At 43.0% G+C, this 22,816-nt stretch overlaps 2 protein-coding genes across 4 annotated transcripts in view; one reads left to right on the forward strand and one right to left on the reverse strand.

Annotated features, from left to right (window-relative positions):
- The first annotated feature begins 596 nt into the window (after positions 1 to 596).
- ECRG4 (ECRG4 augurin precursor) lies at positions 597 to 4,156 on the forward strand. The gene is made up of 4 exons (XM_052705741.1): positions 597 to 1,213; positions 1,584 to 1,631; positions 2,112 to 2,269; positions 3,782 to 4,156. Exons 1-4 carry the CDS (start codon positions 1,123 to 1,125, stop codon positions 3,941 to 3,943), a joined length of 459 nt encoding a protein of 152 aa, XP_052561701.1. The 5' UTR covers positions 597 to 1,122; the 3' UTR covers positions 3,944 to 4,156.
- Positions 4,157 to 11,016: 6,860 nt separating this feature from the next.
- UXS1 (UDP-glucuronate decarboxylase 1) overlaps positions 11,017 to 22,816 on the reverse strand; it is a 55,829-nt gene continuing 44,029 nt past the window's right edge. For all 3 annotated transcript variants that reach the window (XM_052705723.1, XM_052705722.1, XM_052705721.1), the window contains 5 exons: positions 19,003 to 19,046; positions 17,781 to 17,841; positions 16,356 to 16,413; positions 13,887 to 13,990; positions 11,017 to 11,851 (listed from right to left, as the gene is read on the reverse strand). In XM_052705723.1, coding sequence (XP_052561683.1) covers positions 11,720 to 11,851; positions 13,887 to 13,990; positions 16,356 to 16,413; positions 17,781 to 17,841; positions 19,003 to 19,046 — 399 coding nt within the window. In that variant the 3' untranslated portion in view covers positions 11,017 to 11,719. The remainder of the gene's footprint in view (positions 11,852 to 13,886; positions 13,991 to 16,355; positions 16,414 to 17,780; positions 17,842 to 19,002; positions 19,047 to 22,816) is intronic.

Below are 22,816 nucleotides of genomic sequence, written 5' to 3' on the forward strand. Positions count from 1 at the left end.
GCTGCAATGCATGTATTTATGCACACTTGTGATAAATAGGAATGCACAACTCTTATATGCAATGTGCAGATAGAATCACAGAATCATTAAGGTTGGACAAGACTACTAAGATCATCTCATCCAACCATCAGCACATGGTGGGGACCACCATGTCCACTGACCACGTCCCTCAGTGCCACATCCACACAGTTCTTGAACACCACCCCTCCTCTCCTCTCCTCTCCTCTCCTCTCCTCTCCTCTCCTCTCCTCTCCTCTCCTCTCCTCTCCTCTCCTCTCCTCTCCTCTCCTCTCCTCTCCTCTCCTCTCCTCTCCTCTCCTCTCCTCTCCTCTCCTCTCCTCTCCTCTCCTCTCCTCTCCTCTCCTCTCCTCTCCTCTCCTCTCCTCTCCTCTCCTCTCCTCTCCTCTCCTCTCCTCTCCTCTCCTCTCCTCTCCTCTCCTCTCCTCTCCTCTCCTCTCCTCTCCTCTCCTCTCCTCTCCTCTCCTCTCCTCTCCTCTCCTCTCCTCTCCTCTCCTCTCCTCTCCTCTCCTCTCCTCTCCTCATTCTACCCTACCCTACCCTACCTATCCTACCTACCCTATCCCTATCCCTATCCCTATCCCTATCCCTATCCCTATCCCTATCCCTATCCCTATCCCTACCCCTACCCCTACCCCTACCCCTATCCCTACCCCTACCCCTATCCCTATCCCTATCCCTATCCCTATCCCTATCCCTATCCCTATCCCTACCCCTACCCCTACCCCTATCCCTATCCCTATCCCTATCCCTATCCCTATCCCTACCCCTACCCCTACCCCTATCCCTATCCCTATCCCTATCCCTATCCCTATCCCTATCCCTATCCCTATCCCTATCCCTATCCCTATCCCTATCCCTATCCCTATCCCTATTCCCATCCCATCCCATTTAAGAAGTGGTGCCTGTACGCTGAGGATCTGCTCCTGAGATCTGCATTCCAGAGCATCCCGGTTCCGGGGCCTCCCTAGCTCTGCTCCCCCCGCAGCAGGGCCCCGGGCCGGGTGAGGGCGGGCTCGACGTGGGCGTGGACGCGGCCACTCCTTGCTCCGCTCCCTCCGACCCGTCCCGTCCCGTCCCGTCGAGGCGGGGAGCCCACCAGCCATGCCGCCACCGTGCCCCCGCGGAGCCCTGCCCGGGGCCTTCCTCCTCTTCTTCCTCCTCTTCGTCGTGCCGTTGCTCTGCGCAGCTCCCGGTGAGTGAGCGCGAGCTCAGCTTTCGGTCGCAAGTTCAGCATCTCTCCCCTATAACTCTTTTGTTTGCAGTCGCTGAGCCGGGAGATGGTTTGTGGGGAGCCTGGTGGGGAACCCGGCTCTGGCTGTGCTGGCAACCCGTGCTGGCATGGGGATCCATCCCAAGAAGCGTTGGGGAAAGAATGTTGGGTTGCAGGAGGGTTCCCTACAGCTTCTGTTGAACTGAGGCAGGGAAACTGGGGCACGGGGAGGTGCGGGTGGAAGCATGCTCCAGGTTTTCTTTGGTAGGAAGGAGTCGTTTTGCCATTGTTATTTCCTTCTTACCAAATAAGAGTGGATAGATAAGCGTGCATTATATTTTTACTTCTCTAGATATTCCAAGAGGAAATAAACTTAAGCGGATGCTTCAGAAACGAGAAGGTAAATAGAGAGGCAGCCAATTCCCTGCCCGCTTCCCTGCCGGTTCAACTGCCACCCATCGCAGATCTCAGGGTGCTGCTGCTGTGCCCGTGTCCCAGAGGCAGCACAGCACTCAGGAGCTGTGTAAGCACTCCAAGCAGACCCCACCATGCACAGCTCTGCTGCACCATGAGCGCACACGGCGGCCACGCGTCCCTCCCATTCCTGCAGCTGCAGCACACAGAGCCTAGGCTCCCATTCTCCATTTGGACTGCGTATTTCAATGCCGCGTGTAACATGTCTTGAGCTTGGGATAGCAGTGATAAAAGCAAAGAGAACAGGGGTAGCTATGAGGCCATCGTATCGGCAATCCCTATTTTTATTATTGCTTCACACACCGCTCTGCCGAGCACAAAGATGATGAAATAACACCAGAAATATGGCACAATTTAGGCTGATTAAGCACTTCTCGGCCTCTCTTTGGGGGGGGATTCATTCCAGCCCCCATTGCCACGAAGCCAGAGGTGTCGCTGAAGGAAGAGGCGGCCAAGGGGTTCCTGCGCAGCCTGAGGCGCCCGCGGCGGCAGCTGTGGGACCGCAGCCAGCCTGACGTGCAGCAGTGGTACCAGCAGTTCCTCTACCTTGGCTTCGATGAGGCGGTGAGTGTGGGGCTTCCCCAGGCTGTGGGGTCAGGTGGGGGTGTGGGAAGTTGCAGTGAGGTGGGGGTCAGCCTCTTCTTTCGGGTAACAGTGATAGGAGGAGAGGGAATGGGCTGAAATTGTGCCAGGGGAGGTTCAGGTTGGATATTAGGAAAATCTTCTCAGAAAAAGCAGTGAGACAATGGCACAGGCTGCCTGGGGAGGGGGTGCAGTCGCCGTCCCTGGAGGTGTTCAAGAACCATGTGGATGTGGCACTGAGGGTCAGTGAGCATGGTGGGGATAGGCTGGTGGTTGGGCTAGATAATCTTCATGGTCTTTCCCAACCAATGGTACCTACCTGAAGTGGAGTGTGCAGCTCTCACAGCTGTGCTATGACCCTGCACGGGAAAGAACACTGCCTGGTAACGTTCAGCCAATCTCCTTTTGAACCATGAGGGTATATTTCTAAGCAGTAACAACAGCGGGGTAGGATCAGGAGCCCCCAGGTGGTACACACACTGCACAGAGCTCTGCTCAGCAGACACTGTGTTCAGTTGCAGTCCCAAGCATAGAATAATCCGCACATAAATAAGAGGTAAAAATAGTCAGATGCTGGATTCTTGGCTTCTGACAGCTGCATGCGTGTGCTTAATGAGATTGCATTGGCACAGGCAAGCTGGAATGCACGTTAGACCTTCATGTTATGTGGATTGCTTAGAAAATGAATGCATTCATTTTCAAAACTGGAACAATTTAAAAAAAAAAATCTTTTGCTTGCACTGAAATAATGAAGGATACATTTTTTGTTGCTCCTGGACATTATGCAGATAAAAGTGACTTTTTAACAGAGAGGCTACACAATATGGAAATTAACAAAAGCAGTTTTATGAATCAGGAACTGAAGGCTGGGTGCATGTATTAAGAAGTTAAGTAGAAAGGGCAAACCACGCAGACAAGATGGGTTCCTCTCTACAAGTTCCTGTGTGCACTGACAAATGGAACCAGGCCTGTTGTGGGAGGCGAGTCCACTCGGGAGGTTTTGTGGAGTATTAAGACACAGCTTTAACAATGAGATAACTGTCAGTTCCAGCAACGCTTCAGAAAGGACTTAGGCTGTGTTTATCCATTGTGTATTTTGCAAAACTTTACAAATCTCAGCCAGAAATATTTCCAAAGAGCCATTCAGATGGAAAGGCTTTGTCTTGGCGAGCATTCGATATCCTTGCACACTGTTTTTCCACTGCTGCCGTGAGCTGCTTCTAGAGCCTTATGATTTTACAAGAGAAAAATAACAGGCATAAAGCAAAGGGCGATGCACCCGCTTTGCACTCAGGTATGCCGTGACTACAGCATGGGGAATTGTGAAACCAGACTGGTACATCTCCCAGAGAAAGTCTCTTAGCTGCAGTTTTGTAAAGCAGGCGAAGGATTTCTGAAAAGATATTCCAGATCTGAATTATTCGCGTGAGCCAAAAGGGAACCCCTCTTTCATCTTTTTCTTTCCATTTCATTCTCTTCTTTTCTTCCTGGCAGAAATTTGAAGACGATATGTCCTACTGGACGAGCCTGGGGCGTGGTGGCAACGAGTACTACGGGGGGTACTACCAGCACCACTATGATGAGGACTCACCCATCGGCCCCCGGAACCCACACACCTTCAGGCATGGGGCAGGAGTCAACTATGATGATTACTGATGGCTTTCGTCCTCCTACAGCTGGGGTGCATGGGACTGGGCAAAGCCAAGCCCTCCCCCAGTCAAAGTCTCTGTTTCCCTCCTGTTCATGTACAACAGCAGGAGCCAAGGAGCTGTCAAGAAAGAAACATGACTTTTCTTTTGGTATTGTTACTTAGTAGTATGCGATATATGAAGTGTTACAGAAATAAAGCTTTTTTGATAAAGCTTCCAATTATTTAGTAGAGTCTGTAACAGCGAGTTTCATTAAGCCATACTACTGGAAAGTACTTTTAAAAAAGGTTTCTTGCTACTTTTTCTACACTCAATCACAAAATTACATCATATCATCTAGGTTGGCACACAGAGTATGTAGCACAACCCAACTCATTTCAGATGTGCTTACTCATTCAGTTTTGTATCAAGAGACAAATCCAATTATTCCTCAGGGGTGACAGCAGGGAGAGGGAGGTGATCGTCCCCATTTGCTCTGCCCTTGAAAGGCCCCACCTGCAGTACTGCATCCAGGCTTGGGGCCCTCAGCACAGAAAGGATGTGGAGCTGTTGGAGCAGGTCCAAAGGAGGCCATGAGGATGATCAGAGGGTTGGAGCACCTCTCCTATGAAGACAGGCTGAGGGAGCTGGCCTTGTTCAGCCTGAAGAAGAAAAACCTCTTGGGAGACCTCATTGCAGCCCCCAGTAGTTGAGGGAGCTTACAAGAAGGGAGACAGACTTTTTGTGTGGTCTGAGAGTGATGAGACAATGGTTGAGACAATGGGGAATGGTTTTAAACTAAAAGAAGGCAGGTTTAGGTTAGATGTTAGAAGGAAATTCTTTACTTAGAGGTTGGTGAGGCGCCCTGGAGGTGCTCAAGGCCAGACTGGATGGGGCCCTGGGCAGCCTGAGCTGGTGGGGTGAGCCCTGCCCATGGCAGGGGGTGGGGATGAGTGGGCTGTCAGGTCCCTTCCAACTCAAACCATTCTGTGATTCTGATTCTATGGAAAGAAGAAAAAATTCCTTTCAATTGAATTGCTGCCTTGCTGCCTCCTCTGCTATTGCCATACCCACTGCACACAGCCTTCCCACCCAGCCTTGAGTGACACGGAGCTTTAACAGATCCTGTTGGCAAGGAGACCAATACTGCCCCCAGTGCAGAAAGACTTGCCTTCCTCCAGAGCCTGTCATAGGAAGGGATCCTCTGGGGCAATGGCTGCAAGCAGGAATCTGATTTCAGAAGTAGTAGCTGAGATGCAGAGTGTCCAGACTCAGAGCCCAGTGACCACCTCAGGCAGAAGCTGCCTGTGAATGTTGCCCAGGTTCTGTCCTTCCTGCTTAGCTGCAAGTTCTCAGACCAGCCTGAAAGAGGAGTAAAATAACAAAATAAGGGAGCCAAACTGAACGAGCATGTAAGTCAGTCCTCTGCACACACATGAGTGCACTCACACTCATGTAATGTCCTTCAGAGACCCACCATTCCCTAGATCTTGGAGCTCTTGCACTAAGCAGTAGACTCATTGCCAGTTTACTGGTTTTAAACTGCTGTGTTTCCCAGGAAAGGAGACCCTTTATTCCAGGTACGGCATAGTCATTCATGTTCCGAGTCAAGCACACTCTCTTTGCACAGTTGGAAAACACCTATTCCTACCAAAACAGTTCTATTTTATGCCCTATAAGAAAAAGTGCAAAGAATTTGGCAGTGTTTGAAACACACTGATAATTTCCATCACTTCCCAGAATATGAAACAACTGGGAATTCAGACCTGCAGAGTAAGAAGAATTTAAAGTGCTGCAAATAAATGCCATCCATCCATAGGCCTTTGCAAGCTGTGTCTGTTCCTGCAGGCTCACTCAATCCTGCAGCTGTGTCTTGCACACTCCCACAAAATCTGGGTTTTCCAAGACATAAAAATAAATATTTTCCATTACACTGTGCTGCAGTTTCCCACCATGTGCTGAGTATGGAATGAGCACTTCATGGTGCTGTGTTGGGAATTTGTGATTAAAATTGTCTTAGAACAAGTGAGCGGGTACGAGCCACCACAGGTTTGTGCAAAAGGAGAACTGTTATTTGTCACCACTGCATGGAGTGCTTCAAAGTTAACCACATTAATAAAGTTCACAAAATTCACTCAGAATTGTAGGGGTTGGTAGGGACTTCTGGAGTCCATGCTAAAGCAGGTTCCCTACAGCAGATTGCAGAGATAGATGTCCAGTGGGTTTTGAATATTCCCAGTGAAGAAGACTCCACAACTTCTTTGGGCAACCTGTTCCAGTGCAGAACTTACAGCAGAACTTTTTCCCCAGTTCAGATGGAGCTCCCTGTGTTTTTGTTCATTGCCTCATGTCCTGTCACTGGGTGCCACTGAAAAGAGCCTGGCCTCATCCACCTGACTCCTATCCTTTAGATGTTTATAAGCGTTGATGAGATCTCCCCTCAGCCTTCTCTTCCCCAACCTGAACAACCTCATGTCTCCCAGCCTTTCATCAACAGGGAGATGCTGCAGGCCTCTCACCATCTTTGCAGCCTTCAGTTGGACTGTCTCCAGCAGTTTGCTATCTTTCTTCAACTGAGGAGCCCAGAACTGTACACTATACTCCAGATCTGGCTTGACCAGGGCAGAATAAAGAGAAGATCACCTCTTTTGACTTGCTGGCCACGCTTTTTGTAATGCACCCTAGGATCCCATTGGCCTTATTGGCCATCAGGTGACACTGTGGGCTCATGGCCAACACAGTGCCCACCAAGACATGCAGGTCCTTCTCTTAAGAGCTACTCTCCTCACACTTGCTCTTATTGAACCTCATCAGGTTCCTCTCCACCCTGCTCAGCAGCCTGCCCAGATGTCACTGAATGGCAGCACAGCCTTCCTGGCTTTATATCCTCAGCAAGTTAATGATTTTCTCTGAGTATTTCCGTCCCCAAACACAAACGGAAGACTCCCTCTCCCAACTGCTCTCTTCTGCTCACAGATAGCATCACATCATCGTCCCTGGCCGACTCTACACTGACACCATGTAACCTCTCCACTAGGACAGAAAAGTGGCATTGTTCATTGTGGCTTCCTACAGAACAGGGATAAACAGGCCACAGCCCGTATCTTAACATTCCACAGCCTCACAATGCCCCATCCCCAGTTTGCAGGTGTCAGCCACAGAAGTCAGCCAGAATCATGCGCTTTTATTCCAAAATTGTTTCCTGGATAGGAGGTGTAGTTTTCCTTCCTTGTAATGGTGGGGTGGACAGAGCCTAGAATGAGGTACTTGGCTTTGATAGCAGTTTGGGTACGACACTGCTTCATGCTTTGGACTTTTCAGCTGGCTCAGCCATGGCACAGAGCACAGGATCTTCTCCTTGCCAAAGAACGAGTCAAAATCTAGGCAAAACAGCAAGGATGAAACAGCTGTTCCTTGTTCCAAGCTGTAAAACAGCAACAAAACAAAGCAGATAAGAAGTTGCTACCACATTTGCTATTATAGGTAGGTGAGTAAGAGAAGGGACTGGAAAAGAGTAGGGAACCAGAGTGATTATTTGCTGGAAATATGAATTATTTCCTACCATATTTCAATTATTTCCCTACTGATATGGAATCACCCTTTGGAATCTCCTGTCATAAGGAAGGAGCTCCACTTTTGTCCATAGCTATGGCTGCTATTTGTTGTAGCTCTGAGTTGGTGCTGCAAATAAGAACTTCAACATGCGAAAGCTTTTCACAAGCGTGGCACAATACAGGTCTCAAGACCACAAATATGACTCAGGTGGAGATTTCCATCTTGGTCACTCTAGCATACATAAATACTGTCTGTATGCCAGCAGTCCCACTGAAGTCCAGATCTTTTCCATGCCATGCCAGCAGTGGGAAATGTTTAGAACAAAGCCACTATGGAGCTGTGATGGCTACATTTCCACTGCTTTCAGGGGGAGGATGTATGGATGTTAGGACTGGCAATGCTAAGTATACACTTCCCTTACTGTTAACAAAGCATCCTTTTTCTGTGGACAAATCTCTGAGCAGCCTCTAACAACGTACAAGGACTTCCTGGCCTCAAGTAGCACTGAACTTGGTACTAATGAAGGCCTGGGGACTGCCTTAATCCATCACACTAATCACAGCCCTGTTTTGCTCTTTAGCCTGTTCTCCAGGGCTAATGAATTTATGTAACTGCATTTGTCATTTCTCCTTGCCTGCTTCAACTCTAAACCTGATTTCAAACATATTTTTACAGTGGTGAACTTTTTTTGGTCAAATATATATTTCTAAAAGTTTCTGGAAAAAAAAAGAGGCAATCATAAGTATCCCCTGGGCAGTGGTTGCTTAGCCAGAATCATAGAGAAGCTGCAAATGCCTCAGACACAAGAAAAGACTGTCAGATGACTACTTTTTTCCCCCAGAGCATAAAATCTAACCTAAAGATAAGACACAAGACTTCTCTAGTCTGTGTGATCATGCAACTTATTGCTTAAATTGCATCTACATGCCTCATTGTGCTGCTTGTGGATAAATAATGTACATTACAGAGCTTCTGAGCAGCCCTATGTGTAGAAATAGAAGTATATTATATATTAAAAAAGCAGTAATCTAACAGTGGATCTCTTAGAATCATATAATAGTTTGGGTTAGAAGGGACCTTTAAGATCAACTAGTTCCAACCCCCCTGCTATAGGGAAGGACACCTCCCTCTAGACCAGGTTGCTCACAGCCCCATCCAGCCTAGACTTGAATGCTTCCAGGGAGGGGCCATCCACAGCCTCACTGGGCAACCTGTTCCAGTGTCTCACCAGCCTCACAGTAAAGAATTCCTTCCTAATATCTAGTCTAAATCTACCCTCTTCCAGCTTAAAGCCACTTCCCTGTATAAAAAGTCCCTCCACAACTTTCCTGTAGGACCCTTCAGGTACTGGAAGGTTGCTATAAGGTCCCCCAGGAGCCTTCTCTTCTTCAGGCTGAAGAGTCCCAGATCTCTCATCCTGTCCTTGTAGAGGAGATGCTCCAGCCCTCTGATCATCTTCATGGCCCTCCTCTGCACCCATTCCAACAGCTCCATGTCCTTGTGGAGGGTGTCCCAGAAGTGGACACAGTACTACACGCAGGGCCTTCTGAGAGCAGAGCAGAGGGGCAGAATCACCGTACTCAACCTGCTGGTCACGTTTCTCTTGATGCAACTCAGGATACGGTAGGCCTCCTGGTCCACAAATGCACATCAACTGAGACTCCCAAATCCTTCTCCTTGGGGTTACTCTCAAGCCATTCTCCACCCAACCTGTACGTGTGCTTGGGATGCCCCAAACCAGGTGCAGGACCTTGCACTTGGCATTGCTCAACTTCATGAGGCTGGCACAGGCTCACCTCTCAAGCCTGTCCAGGTCCCTCTTGCTGTGGTAACTTCCAGGCAGTAAGAGCGGTCCTCCCTGTGAGGTTGGAGGAACCCACAGCAGAGAGTGCCTTGCACAGCACTTCTTCCAGACAGATCTCACTTGCCAGCACCAAGCTGCCCCATTCACCATACCCACTGTGTGTTCCCAGCTGCAACAAGGGGATTTGTGTTTAACGTGGGCTTAGTGGCCCTTCAGCGTGAATCACTGTGACTACACAGGCACCATGCTAGTTTCACCCTGCCTGCCTACGTGACAGCAGTAAATGCAAATTCCCAGATTTCCTCAACCCAAAATTACCAATGCAGTGCTTAAGAACCAGCAGACTCTATTTTAATTCACACTGTTTGAGAGGGCCAGGCCAGCCACTGGCTTAAAACACAAAAGGCAACAGCACCTCACCTGCTGCTCCTAGAAGACATTACACAGAAAGAATATGGGAACTGAACCAGGAATCACTGAAACAAAAGCTGGAGGTGATACAAAGGAAGCAGCAGATCAATACGGTCTGTCACTCAGGCCCACTGGGAGGCATACTGCATACAAACAAACCGACTGTATCAGTGCCAGCCATTTGCCCTCTGCCTGATTTGCTCTTTCTATCGTGGAGATCAGGCTGTGAAGCAATCTAAAAAGCTTTTAAATTCCTATCTGTAGTATCCAAACATTCAGATTTCCAAAGGGATTTTTCTTCAAAAAACGCACATTTCATGCTAGCCTCCAGGAATACGCTTTTTCCACTACAATTTAAATGCTTTGCACAAAAGTCATTGAATTAAATTAAAAACAGTCCTGGAAGTAACAGCTGGTACCTTCAACTCCCATTTATTCTCAAGGGCTGCTGGAGCTGTGTTGCACCTTTGTACAACCTCTTCAAATCCAATACAAGGAGAAAGAATACCTTACCCGCAAAATAATCTACAGCTTAAGTTTATTTAAGATTATTTAAACTTGAGTCTTAACCCTTAAGGGTTAAAAACACTGTGCTGGAAGGTGATTTGCAGTTCTCAACACAGAACTGTTAATGGAGGGGGCACTAATTTTACATGTATCCAGCTGTGATTTTGAGCATACAGAGAGGCAGTGATTTGTGACTGTACTGGTAATTATAGGTTGGACTATGCACATTCAGAGCACACATACCATGGTGTACTTTTGAGGCAACTTAATATGGAAAAAATGCCCAGATCAACTATCCAGAAAAAAAGGCTTCAAGTCAAAAGCAGACCCCAAGCTGCTCAGCTGCAAAATGACAGAAGTGATGGATAGTAATTAAATTCTAGGCAAGTTGCTGTCTCTCCAACCAGAGGGGGAAATGCTCCCACAGGCCCTCCACCTTCATTGCACAGCAGACTTCCACTGGAAGAAAATCTGTGTGTGAGGGGGGTGTGTGTGACAGAAATAGTTCTGCAAAGTTGTAAGCATTTACAGGTAATTCAATAACTGCTAAAATAGAAGCATTTCTTCAAGATAGGGATGCTGAAGTTAGACTCTGTGTCGCTGTCAACTGCCTGGATTGGAATAAATCATGATGCTTTTGTCCAGTCTATTTCAACAGACATCCTGCTTCCCTTCCTATAAAGCTACTAAGCGATGAACAATGCAGGACGAAACGCTGTTAGCCTTGAGCCAAGTATGCAAGCACTGTAACTTTCTAATTAACACACAATACATAGACATGCAATGCCAGACAAGTGCCCACAGTGAAATGCTGAAACTAAATAGAAGTTTCAATATTTTATTAAAATAGCATATTCAACCACTGTAACCAATAATACATTAACTTTATTCCCAGAGCACGCACAACACAGTAGTGATTCAAAATATCCTTATCCATGGTAATCAATGAAAATATCTCAAATTCAAGTGTACAACTAGAACTAAACCTTTGAAAAAATCTCTCGTTTAAAGAATACATAAAGCTCTCATACAGAATCCTTTTAAACTCCTCTATATTTGATGTCAGTGTCTCCCATCTGACAATACCACTAATTTTTTTTTTTTCTTATGCATAGTAGAACTTCTCATATTTTATAGCATCCATTTTTATAAATAAATTGGCATTTTTCCATCCCATTTGTGTTTATCTTCAGCTTCACAAAGAAACCAGTAAATAAAACTGTCAAGGACAGTCACAACAAAATGATCTCACAGCAAGATATAAAACTTGAAGATACTAAAAGATGCTTCTACTCTATTTTTACATAAAAAGACAGATTTAAAAAGTGCAAGGCAAGATTTGCAGGGGAAGGGGAATATTTGTTATTTTTAGGCACATCCACTTCTTTAAAGCAAGCTTCAGAATGAAATTCCAGTTTGTTCTTCATGATACCTGTTTCAAAGTCTCTTTCAAATAAAAAAAAAAAAAGAAAAATATTACATCCGTCAAATGTCAAAGCAGGGCATTTCCTGTCCAACCAACAGTCTTCAGTTATGCCTTGTTCTTCCTTTTTTCATCCTTGCAGGTTTTGGTTTGGGAATATACTGATTGTTTGCCTGATATTCAAGTTCTTTACGGAAGTAATGAATTGCTTTATTCAAACCTTCTTCCAGAGGGACCTGTCCCCAAAAATGAGAGAATCGTATCACTCTGAGTTGACATCAGCTCTTTTCACAACAGTAACTTTTTTAAATACAGCTATCAAAAGACTGCTAGAAAGTCCTTTAATTCTTTGCCAATTTAAGTATAAACAGCACCACATACTGGTTACATCTCAGCACTGCTAATGCATCAAACTTCAAGCTTTCAAACTTCAGATGCGTTTTCTGATGTTGCAAGTAAAAAAAATCCAACAAATTCAAAGCATCAGATAGTTATGTTTGAATGACTTAGTGTTAAAACAGATTTTCAGAATTCAAGAATCATGCAGTGAAAGAGAGAGAAATTTAAATCCCTTTAAGAACCATCTTTTGCAGAGTCTCACAGAATGGTGTATGCCATTGAAAGGTATAAAGCTGGTAGGCTTTATTTTTGTTATTGCCTGCACCAATACAAAGAAAAAGGGATACAGATAATCCTTCAGTATCTTATGTAACATTCTTAAACCCCACAGAAATAATTGTAATTCTTCATATTCTATGCCTATATTTATACACTATGATTTGTAGACAGCAACAACAGAACTATTATCCACTTTTCTCAACAGCCATGAGCTCTGACATGTTTGCTGATATCATCAATACAGGAGAATAAAAAAGCAGTATAAAAGCTACATGCCTACAGCTCAATGTATTAATATTGCACTGATACTTCAGAGCAGATTTCAGTACTGAATGCACCAAACATAGCAGGTCAGTAGTGTAAAAGTTAACTTTCTTAAACTTTCTGTGATCATTTCACGTGATCATCCTCCTTGTGCTCTAAGGTACAGTATATTAATATCTGGTGTCTCTGAATCCTTCCAGAAGGGTCTGGAACTACGTTTTTCCATCAATAGGCTTGCATTTACTAGATGGGTTTGCAGGCTTCCTGGCAAGATCTCTGTAAATCTGAAAAGCCAACAAATTATTGTGCTGGCTAGAATGAGGAGCTGACTAAGGAAGTCGTGCTCTTTACAGAGATTATATAGGCCTCTCCTCCCCAAACAAGCCAGATCTTATCATCAGCTTTGTTTGGTTATACACTTGCAATTATCTTCATCTGAAGGTTGAAAAGGAAAATAAATGTCATCACAGGCAATTTGTGCATATCAGCTGTGCTGAGTAATGACAATCTTGACTACCTCAGGTGGTGAGCAACCAAGCTTCAGAGGTGGACAAGCCTTACTGTGGATAGTAAGACAAGTCTGACTAACCCTAAGCACATTTCAAGCTTATTTACACATAGAACAAACCCTGAACATCTCTATGTATGATACTTGTAGCCCAAAATAAGAGATTCTGGTTTGGTTCAGTCCATCAGAATTAAAAACAAAACAAAACTAAAAAACACACAAAGTAGTGTGTAGCTCTCTCTGATGAGGTTCACATTTTGCTCTGCCTGAGTTTCACACAGTTCCCTTTAAATGAGCTATGACAAAACAGAAAATTCTGCTGTCATATTCCTCCCTATAGGCAACCCAAATTAACATTTTGGTTGCAACATTGTTATGAATCACCTTAAAAACAGTCTTACTCTACAGATCTTTCTAAAAACATTTTAATTAAGCTAAAAAGAATTTTTTTTTCCTTTCGTAATGCATGTCACCACAGCAAAACAGGAACTAAGACAACAGCAGCAACAGCAAACTTGTTAGGCTCTTTTAACCATGTACCACATCCTTCAAAGAATCCAACAGGCTTACAGAAAGGTAGCCACTTCATAATACCATGTGAAAAAGTTGAAAAGTCTATTAAAAAAATGGTTTCTACTTACGTTTGTCACACATGCCAGTACTAATCTGTTCTCCTGTATGGCACAAACCACACAATTTATCCAGAAGTTCCTGAATCATAAGCTAGTGCAACAGTACGAGAGACTCCAGGCACTTTACAGCTGTTTTAAAACTGTCCTGGAGATAGTGTTAAGCAGATACTTTGAAAACTGAAAGATATCATTGCTAAGTGGTCCTCCCCATGCTTTTGGGAACAACAGCAGTAGCGTAGCTGTACATACCACAGGCTCCCATCCAAGTAACAACTTGGCTTTTCTGATGTCAGGTTTTCGTTTCTGAGGGTCATCCTGTGCTTCTGAGAGAAACTGGATTTCACTCCCGCTGCCTATCAAACAAGAGGCTGTGTGTTATTATCTGCAACTCACCACATGCTACATTTAGTCTTTTCTACTACTGAAACATTAGGTGATTCTGAAGTTTCTGCATCATAATTCCAACACTGAAAAGCATTCCATGCAGCTGTACTGCACACAACAGCTGAGTGAACCAGCTGTCCTAGAACAGCATGGATCACAAAATATTTCATGAATATTTCAACATGCATTCACAAAGGGAAGTAATGTTGATCACTTCAGTAACATTCTCTGATGAAGTAACCATTGCTGTAGACAATGGGGGAGCAGTGGATATCATTGACTTCAGCAAGGTTTCTGACACTGTCTTCCATGAAATTCACCTACACAAGCTGTTGATGCACAGCTTAGTAGCTAGGTCCACATGGTGGTGATGAGTAACACAAAGCCCAGCTGAAGGCCTACACTACTGGTGTACCCCCAGAAGTCAACACTGGGCCACTGTGAGTGGCTGGTACACCAGTACCAAGGCCATGTTGCCATCCAGAGAGATCCTGACACACTGTAAAAATGGCCTGTCAGAAACTTCACAAAGTTCAAAAAATGGAATTACAGAGTTCTGTACCTGTGGAGGAATAACCTCAAGGACCAGGGCATGCTGGAAGGTAGCCTGGCAGGAAAGGACCTGAAGGTGCTGCTGGACACCAAGTTGAACAAAAAAGGGCAATGCTATTATTCACTGCATTAGGCAAAGTACTACAAGCAGGTCAAGAGAGGTCCTTCCTCTCCACTCAGTACTATGCCCAGATCTGGGTCCACCAGCACAAGAGGGACAAGGACATGCCAGAGACGGTCCAAAAAAACTCCATGAAAGAGACCAAGGGTCTGAAGTACCTATACTGTGAGGATGGGCTGGGACTGTTCAGCCTAGAAAAGAGAAGCTACAAGGTGAATTTCTTCAGCCTATGTGTATCTCCCTTCGGAGGTACACACCAAGAGGACAGAGCCAGGCCCTTTTCGGTGGGGCCCAGTGCCAAGACAAAGGAACAGACACGAACTGGAACAGGAGTCTCCCTCTGAACACCAGGGAAACACTTCTGTACTGGGTGGGCAACAGAGCACTGGCACAGGCTGCTCAGAGGCTTTGCAGCCAGCTCTTTGGAGATCTTCAGATGTATGGACATGTCCATGGACAACCTGCTGTGGGTGGCCCTGCTTGAGCAGGACTTGGGCCAGAGCAACACAGAGATCCTTGTCAGTTTCAGCATTTCTGTTCAGTTCTGCATTTCTGTTAGTGTTTTTCCATTGCAAAAGCACTTCACTTGCTCTTTGCCCATACTTTTCAGTCAGACTGTTAAATACACATAGCACTTGTGTTCCCTCATGAAAACACACAAGACAGTTTATCTAATCTAATCTAGCCAATAGTTCATATGCCATCTTACTGTGAGATTTTATGGATGTAGAACTAAATTGCCATTCCAGGCAGACTGAAACAGGTCAAGCTGTTTGTGAACAAATAGACAAGGTAACAATTATTTTATCTGCCAGATGGGTTTGGCGCTGTGTTTTTCAATCCCTTCCCTGAACTGTGGATTTACAGATGTTTTTCAGTGGGGATGGTTCTCTATTTGAAACACCACATACATCAACTTCTGAACTGTATGTCTGAACTTGTCTTTTTCAGCCACTTTTTACAGATCTCTCAGAAGCACTCATGGAATCTACAGACCAAAATCCTCGGCTAAGGGCACCGGCATGTTTCATCTCATGAGGAAGCCACATTACAAGACTGTGCACAGCTATTTACTCCCATTCTTGAGGGCTCTGAAGTGCTACAGATATCAGAAAAAGGGGAAGTCAAAGTGTTTTCTTCCAAGCCACACTCAAGAGAGGTGCTGGCAGCCCCTGCAGGAACCACTGGTAGATCAAAGAAGAGTAGAGAAAGACTGGCAACACAGCATGAAGCTTTTTAATGGTAACTGAAGGAGAACAGCCTGCACCATTGTGAAAATCACCTTGCTAAAATATCTGTATTTCAGCTAGGATATTATGTAAGATGTTTTTACAGCATGCAGTGAGGAAAACTTCACTTTCAGGTAATTATCTAGTAACTTGCATAAACATTATATAAAATTACTGACATAAATCATGCAGATACACTGAAAGAATGTATTCATTTGACTGTTCATGCAGTTTTTTATGAGCTCAGAGGATTTGGATTATCTGATTAATATTTAATTATATAGCCAGGATACAATTGACTTTAATAAAGTTATTAAGAAACCCAAAGCCCAATTAAATTATCTATATAATACATACACTAATCAAGACAAGATCACCTAATGACAATAAGTACTTCATGAGATCCACTGAAGAATTACTTCTTATACTCACCAACCAGTTTTTTGATTAACTGGGCAAACTCTAGGATTGTGTGCTCTTCTGGGTTTCCCTAGAAATGGAAAGGAATACTATTTACAATAACAATTTATAACAAGTTAGCTTTCTGACATTACACAGTTCTAATACAGTGATGTTGAGTTTTTTCAGTTTAGCATTATTACCACATTTCTGCTCAGATGAAAATAATTCAGTGTGACGTGGGGGGTATCCAAAAACTATTATATAAAGGATAAATAAAATGCATCCCTTAAACACAATAAAATTACATACCCCAATTCAGCAGCCCACACAATCACATCATCAGTTCAGTCTGTACACAACAACTTTGATAAGTTGAGGACAGATGATATAATAAAGACTTCATATGTATAAGTACACTAAGTTCAACCAATTTTGCTGCAGTTGATTACTTCCAAATTTACCACGTCTACAAATTTACCAATAAATATAGAGGCTACCTGCTTTCCTGTACAACATTTCCTTTCTTTAGTCACATTTTTTTTCAGCAAACTTGCACATGAGAAAACAATCTCAGCATTTCAGAATAAAATGCTGAAAGCTTCCTGCTAGATTGGCTCGTCTTCAGACTCAATTCCCTCCGTCCCTTGCATTCCTTGTTTTAACAGGCCTCTTACTACATATTGTTTGACCTACAGCTGAACATTTATCTACACACAAATCTAAATGCCTGGTTTTCCAGAGGCAAAACACATGATGGATTTTAAAAATATCAGCATTCAGATAGAAACACAGAAACAAACTTACAGCCACAAGAAAAGGAAGGAAGAAAGAAGGAAAAAAAAAACAACTAGTGAGCTGCCCTGCAGAGTTGAGTACTTGATTTGGCAAAAGTTGACATACAAAGAAACGATCTGGCACGTGCACTCTTTTCCTATTCTTATATTCACTGCTGAAGGTAATGTGATAGCAAATGGCACAAAGTAAAAACCTTAATGGATAAGATAAGTTCTAAGAATCACAGTCAATATTAGAAAATTACCCAATTGAAAATAAACCCATTTTCTTCCAATCAAAGCCAGTATTAAATGATTTCTATTTAGTCAGAGCTAAGTATTCCTTTCAGTGCTCACTGTAGTTAAAAAGTAATTGGTGTATTTTGCATCCTGATCCTTTTCGATTTCATATTCTAATTACATGAATCTTCCTGTTAATACAAACAAAAAAACTCTAAAAATTTCTCATGTTCTTGACACTATCATATCTTAACACCTAGGTGCTCAATCTTCTTACTTACACAGAAAATGCAGGGTTAAAGAGATTTTTTTTATTCTGTTCTTTACTTCTAGAAATCAGCATCTATTTCTTCTAGAAATTAGCATCAGTGTCAAGAAGGAAAACATGGGTGAAGTTGGTTATTGCACAGTAAACTCAATAGAGTGAAGCACTCATACTCACCAAGTTGACAGGACTGCTGACATTGCTGTTCATCAACGCCACCAATCCATTCACAAGATCACTACAAAAAGAGAACAGATTGAGGCAATTTTCACTTCCCCATAAATAATGCTCTCCTCTAAAAGGAGAGCTGCCTCCCCAGAGCTCCGTTAAAGCAGATGAGTTGACTGAGAAAGGCTGAAATAAGATTTACAGCATATTTTTAAATGACTGCATGTCTCCATAGCTTTTTGTTACACAGTCCCAGTTGAAAGATACATTGAAATGAAGGTTAGTTTTAAGGGGTTTGAAATATACTGGCTACAATCCCTCAGAGCACATTGAGGAAAATGAAAAAACAACCAAAGTTACTTGAAAAAAAAAAAAAAAAAAAAACCAACTTCATCTTTCCTCTCCTACACACATTTATTAGATGTCCATTTCCCACATATTTCACATGACAGCATCAACACCCGATTTTCAGTTTATTATTTCAATCACCATCTCTCTTCCTGAAAATTTTAAGACAAGTTTGTTAAAAAGAGTGTTTTGGTGTTACCTCCTCACAGAAAAATTACACAGATATCTGATACAACAATATCAGCACGTCCCTGGACATACAAATCCTGACTTCTTTCATTACAGAATACCATCTTTAAAGGAGTGGCTTCCATCACCTCTGTTACTGCTTTCCCACTACCGAAAGAACAGCATTTCAAAGCACATTGTGATTAAAACAACCCAGAAGTCTGGTCCTGATGTTTAGCTAACAAAACAGAACAGAAGATTCTAAGGACCAGACTGACTTTTTGTCACTGAAAGTACATTCTGGTCTTGCTTATACTACAAACATCATCTGCTGCAATACCCCCTCAATTTGTTCCTTCCCCTAGAAGGGGACATGTGCACTGTACTGTCCACCACCAAGACACAAGGTGGCAGCATTGTATTAAAACGCAGAGAGTTATAAACTGTTCTGACTCAAAGCAGCATTAAGAACCTTCCTGTCAGGCACTGGCTGCCCTTTAGGAGAACACCACAGTATTTTAATTCAGAGCTCTAAACCAAATAATGTGTCGTTCCTTGGTATTTTTAAAAACTTCAGCATCTCCTTTCTGAAAGTAAAGCTGGTCTAAGAATGAAAATAGTTCTTGGATTAAAATGAAGCTCATACTAACTGACAAAGCTCAAAAGAATCAGCAAATTAAGTAAACAAGTATCAGAAAGCACAAACAAAGCTTACCTGACATACTGGAAAGCTCTCGTCTGAGTTCCAGGTCCATAGACCTAAAACCAGATGAAAATTAAAGATGTTACAGAACTGTAAGAGTCTTCTCTAGTTCAATTATCTTCTCCTTGCCATCCTAGTAAGAAGTGCCAGGGAGAAGCACCCAAGACACAGGCTTTGCATTACAAGATTGGAAAAAGATGTATTTGCAGTCTGTTGGCAAAGTATCAGTCCTTTGAAGGTTCTTTTTGTTCTTGGAAATTCCTCCAGCAAATATACTGTTACGCAACTAATTAATCTAGAATTCTGAACCTATGGAATGTTCTTAGTGGTGTAAGACAAAGCGATACTTTGTCCTCTCCCAGCTCACTGAAAGAGGCTGCAGCACGGCACTCAGCCAGAAAAGAGCACCAAATATTTAAAGCAAACCTCAGAATACTATGATGTGGTTATGATGGGCAATTTTTGTTTGCTCTTTAACAGCAACGAGCTTCAAAAAGACCACCAAACATTCACAGTCCCTAAAAAAAAAAAAAAAAATAGAAGAAGAAGAAAAAATTTCAAGGAATCAGAAAAGCAACAAAGTCAAATTACTTTCTATTAGAATCTAAGGAAATGGGAGAAAGAATAATTTCTAGTAGATATCATTCTCCAAATCACACATCTGTTTGGTGTGTTTTTGTTTCACAGGATGGCCAGGGTTGGAAGGGACCTCAAGGATCATGAATCTCCAACCCCCCTGCCACAGGCAGGGCCACCAACCTCCCCATTTCACACTAGACCAGGCTGCCCAGGGCCCCATCCAATCTGGCCCTGAACACCTCCAGGGATGGACGGGGCATCCACAACCTCTGTGGGCAGCCTGTTCCAGCACCTCACCACTCTCTCTGTAAAGACCTTAAAAATATTTTTCTTGGTTTAGGCGTTGACACTTTGGAGCAGTCAAGTTGTTTAAATTCAAAACAGACATTCAAACTATTTAGAATGTATATAACGCTATCAGACAATTTTTTAATTTATTTTTTAAACAACTGAAGAGTGCGCAGAACTAAAAACCCCAGAACATGAATACTTAGATACTGAAAGCTATTGGCAGGCATCCTTAAGTGGGAAAAACACAAATTTGAGTGAGACGCATCATCATCAGCTACAAAAGAAAATGGTTCTGGAAGGATAGATTTGAAAGCATGTTTGTTTTCCTAGGGGATAGGAAAGAAACTACAGTTGGTATATAATGCCATCATCCATCTTATTGAGCCTGCTGTCTGAGACAGATTCCAAGTTCAAAGAATTTGCATTTTGGTAGACACTGGGTAAGACTCTAAGCACTCAAGGCTTTAAGAATTTACCAAATAACTCGTTCTGAGAGAATGGTACCCAAAAAAGCATACTGACAGCTTGGTGGCTTCTCAAAGCAAATGGAAAGTACATTTTATGTATGCACACAAATTCCTGTCTGTCTTCTTTTGGCTCACTGGATATGTTTTAAAGAACTAAGCCATTTGTGCATGATTTCTACAAAGTCACCTACGCAGTTACCTTTCCTACATGCCGCTCGAAAACACAGCAATGTTTCCCCCTTTCAAATTCTTTTAATAAATCCTGCCTTTTCAACAATAAAGAGAAATGATGGCCACGTTTGCATAAGCTGCAATTTCTTAAAGGCAAGTAACTAAAAACACCTTTCACTTCGTCAGATGAATTTACCTCATTTGAACTACTACTCAGAACCAAGAGACTGAACACTTGTGCTTGGCTATATTTTGAAGAGCTCAAGGGTGGGTTCTCCTGACAGCCAAATTCTGTGTTAATACAAGGGTGAATTTTTTATTTAGTTTTTAAATCTCAGCTACTGCTCCTTGCTGATATTTCATTTTATTTGACCTGTTTAGCCAAACAACTCTCCCCTTAGCTCTTTCCTCATTTCCAGTCATTTTTACTTGTAGATGGTTATTCCCTGTGGAACAGAGATGCTGGGCAAAATCCTTTATTTTATCCCTCATTACTTTCTTGATAATCAAGTCTAGACAGCGTGGCTGTTATAAAAGGAAAATAAAGCTTTTAATATTGCCTCTCACAGAACAGCACTGACTCCAGACTTATCTTATTGATGTTCTGAAACATCCCAAGGATTGCACATTTTAAAACACAATAATCACTCCATATTTGATACTGGAGTAAGTTTTCACAAAATTTCCAGTTAGGGTTGTTATTCCGTTTTAGTTATAGAAGATTGGAGGACTATTTTTAATAAAATTTGAGCAACTAGAGTATGAATGAGAAAAATGTTTCAGAGATCAAATACAGCAAAAGTTCACCACAAGCAGTAGGACAGCAAACATAACAGATGGAAGGATCTTCGGACCCTTTACAAGCTTTATAAGCTAGGTAAGCTTTCTAAATGTCATGTAGAGGCTCAAGACTTCATGCCCCCGTATACTACCCTGGAAGCAATAGAAGTACAGTGCTATAACCCATTATCATACAATTACACACCTACACATATTTTGATATGAAGAAGTCCTACCAGGACCTAAAGTCTCAAAGAAAGAAGCTCCATCTTGCCTGCTTCCATTTGCTTACTGCCTTGCAACAAACAGAAGTAGCCTCAACCTGTGGCTTTTGGGAGATGGCTTACTGGTAAGAAAATGAAACTCAACATGAATTTGTTTAATGTTTTGAAAAGAAAAACATTCATAAAATCTCCTGTGCACCTGCTTTGTTTTATGAGCAGTCTGATACGAACTCTAATGGACTGCCTGCAGCACTACTGTCAGAAGGATCACATTAAGAGAAGACTGACTGAGTCAGGGACTTGCCTTTTGCATATATTTTTTCTATCCCACAAAGCATTGCAAATCACTCCCAAATCTAGGGCATCATCAAATAGAAGGAAAGAACAAAGCAGTATCTGGGCAACTAATTACCCTAGCTGTATAGCAGTTGGCAACGTTCATGTTTGAAGAGCGTATTTCTGTCAAAGCCTTGCATTTTTCATCAATAACTCGCTGTTTCTGGGACATGAAGAATGAAATCCGGAATAGTGCGAACAAGTATTAAAAAAGAAACATCCCTATAATTTCTTCCATACAGGCAGCCTTGCTAACAGATCCTCTATTCCCAAAGCTTATTAATAAATACATACCCCTAGTCTAGGCAATCTAGGCAGATTTACGGCCTTGGAAAAACATTTACTTCCAAACAAACTACAGTAGCTGTGCTAATGTACAGACAAGAAATGGAGCATCACTGTAAAGTAATTCACTTCATTCTAGCCATTATCTGAGGAGGGTGGAGGAGGAAAAAGGAGTTTATTGTTGATATACAACACTTCAACAGATTGTATTCCAGCGCCATTTTTCAACCAAAAGAACCCCATGTAAAACTCCAGCCAAATAAAAAATTAAGAGAAGACTACTTATTTTTTATGACCATTAAGAGATGATGATTCCTTCTGTTTTGATCGCTTAACGTCACCCCTCCAGGACAGAAGCAGCAGAATTCCTGGAAAATTATGCTAGCAAATGCTTATTTCCCAATAGGTAGGGCATAAATTTATGTGGCAGGATTATTTTTCCCCAACCTGTACTGAACACACATGGTTGTGCAATTAGCCTGCTCAGTGTTGCAAATACTCTTGTCAGTACAGGCACAGCATTCTAGTCTCATTGGCTTTCTCACTTGCTCCAGATTGAGCCCTGGCATCTGCAGCCTCAGTCAGGATCACACAGTTGCCACCACGCTCTTTACAAATACACCTGAACACTGTCAGTGCTCTGTAGAAAAAAAAGTAAATCTCTGGAGGGAAAACAACCTTAAGGGGATGCAC

Source organism: Tympanuchus pallidicinctus, unplaced genomic scaffold (assembly GCF_026119805.1).
Source record: "Tympanuchus pallidicinctus isolate F22 unplaced genomic scaffold, pur_lepc_1.0 scaffold6, whole genome shotgun sequence".
Classification (NCBI taxonomy): Eukaryota; Metazoa; Chordata; class Aves; order Galliformes; family Phasianidae; genus Tympanuchus; species Tympanuchus pallidicinctus.

What these genes read in the sequence shown, in the direction of transcription:
- ECRG4 (XM_052705741.1), top strand. Translation starts at nt 1,123, where the DNA reads ATGCCGCCACCGTGCCCCCGCGGAGCCCTGCCCGGGGCCTTCCTCCTC. An exon ending in GTTGCTCTGCGCAGCTCCCG is followed by an intron (nt 1,214 to 1,583) that starts GTGAGTGAGCGC and finishes TTACTTCTCTAG; the next exon opens with ATATTCCAAGAGGAAATAAA. An exon ending in ACCTTGGCTTCGATGAGGCG is followed by an intron (nt 2,270 to 3,781) that starts GTGAGTGTGGGG and finishes TCTTCCTGGCAG; the next exon opens with AAATTTGAAGACGATATGTC.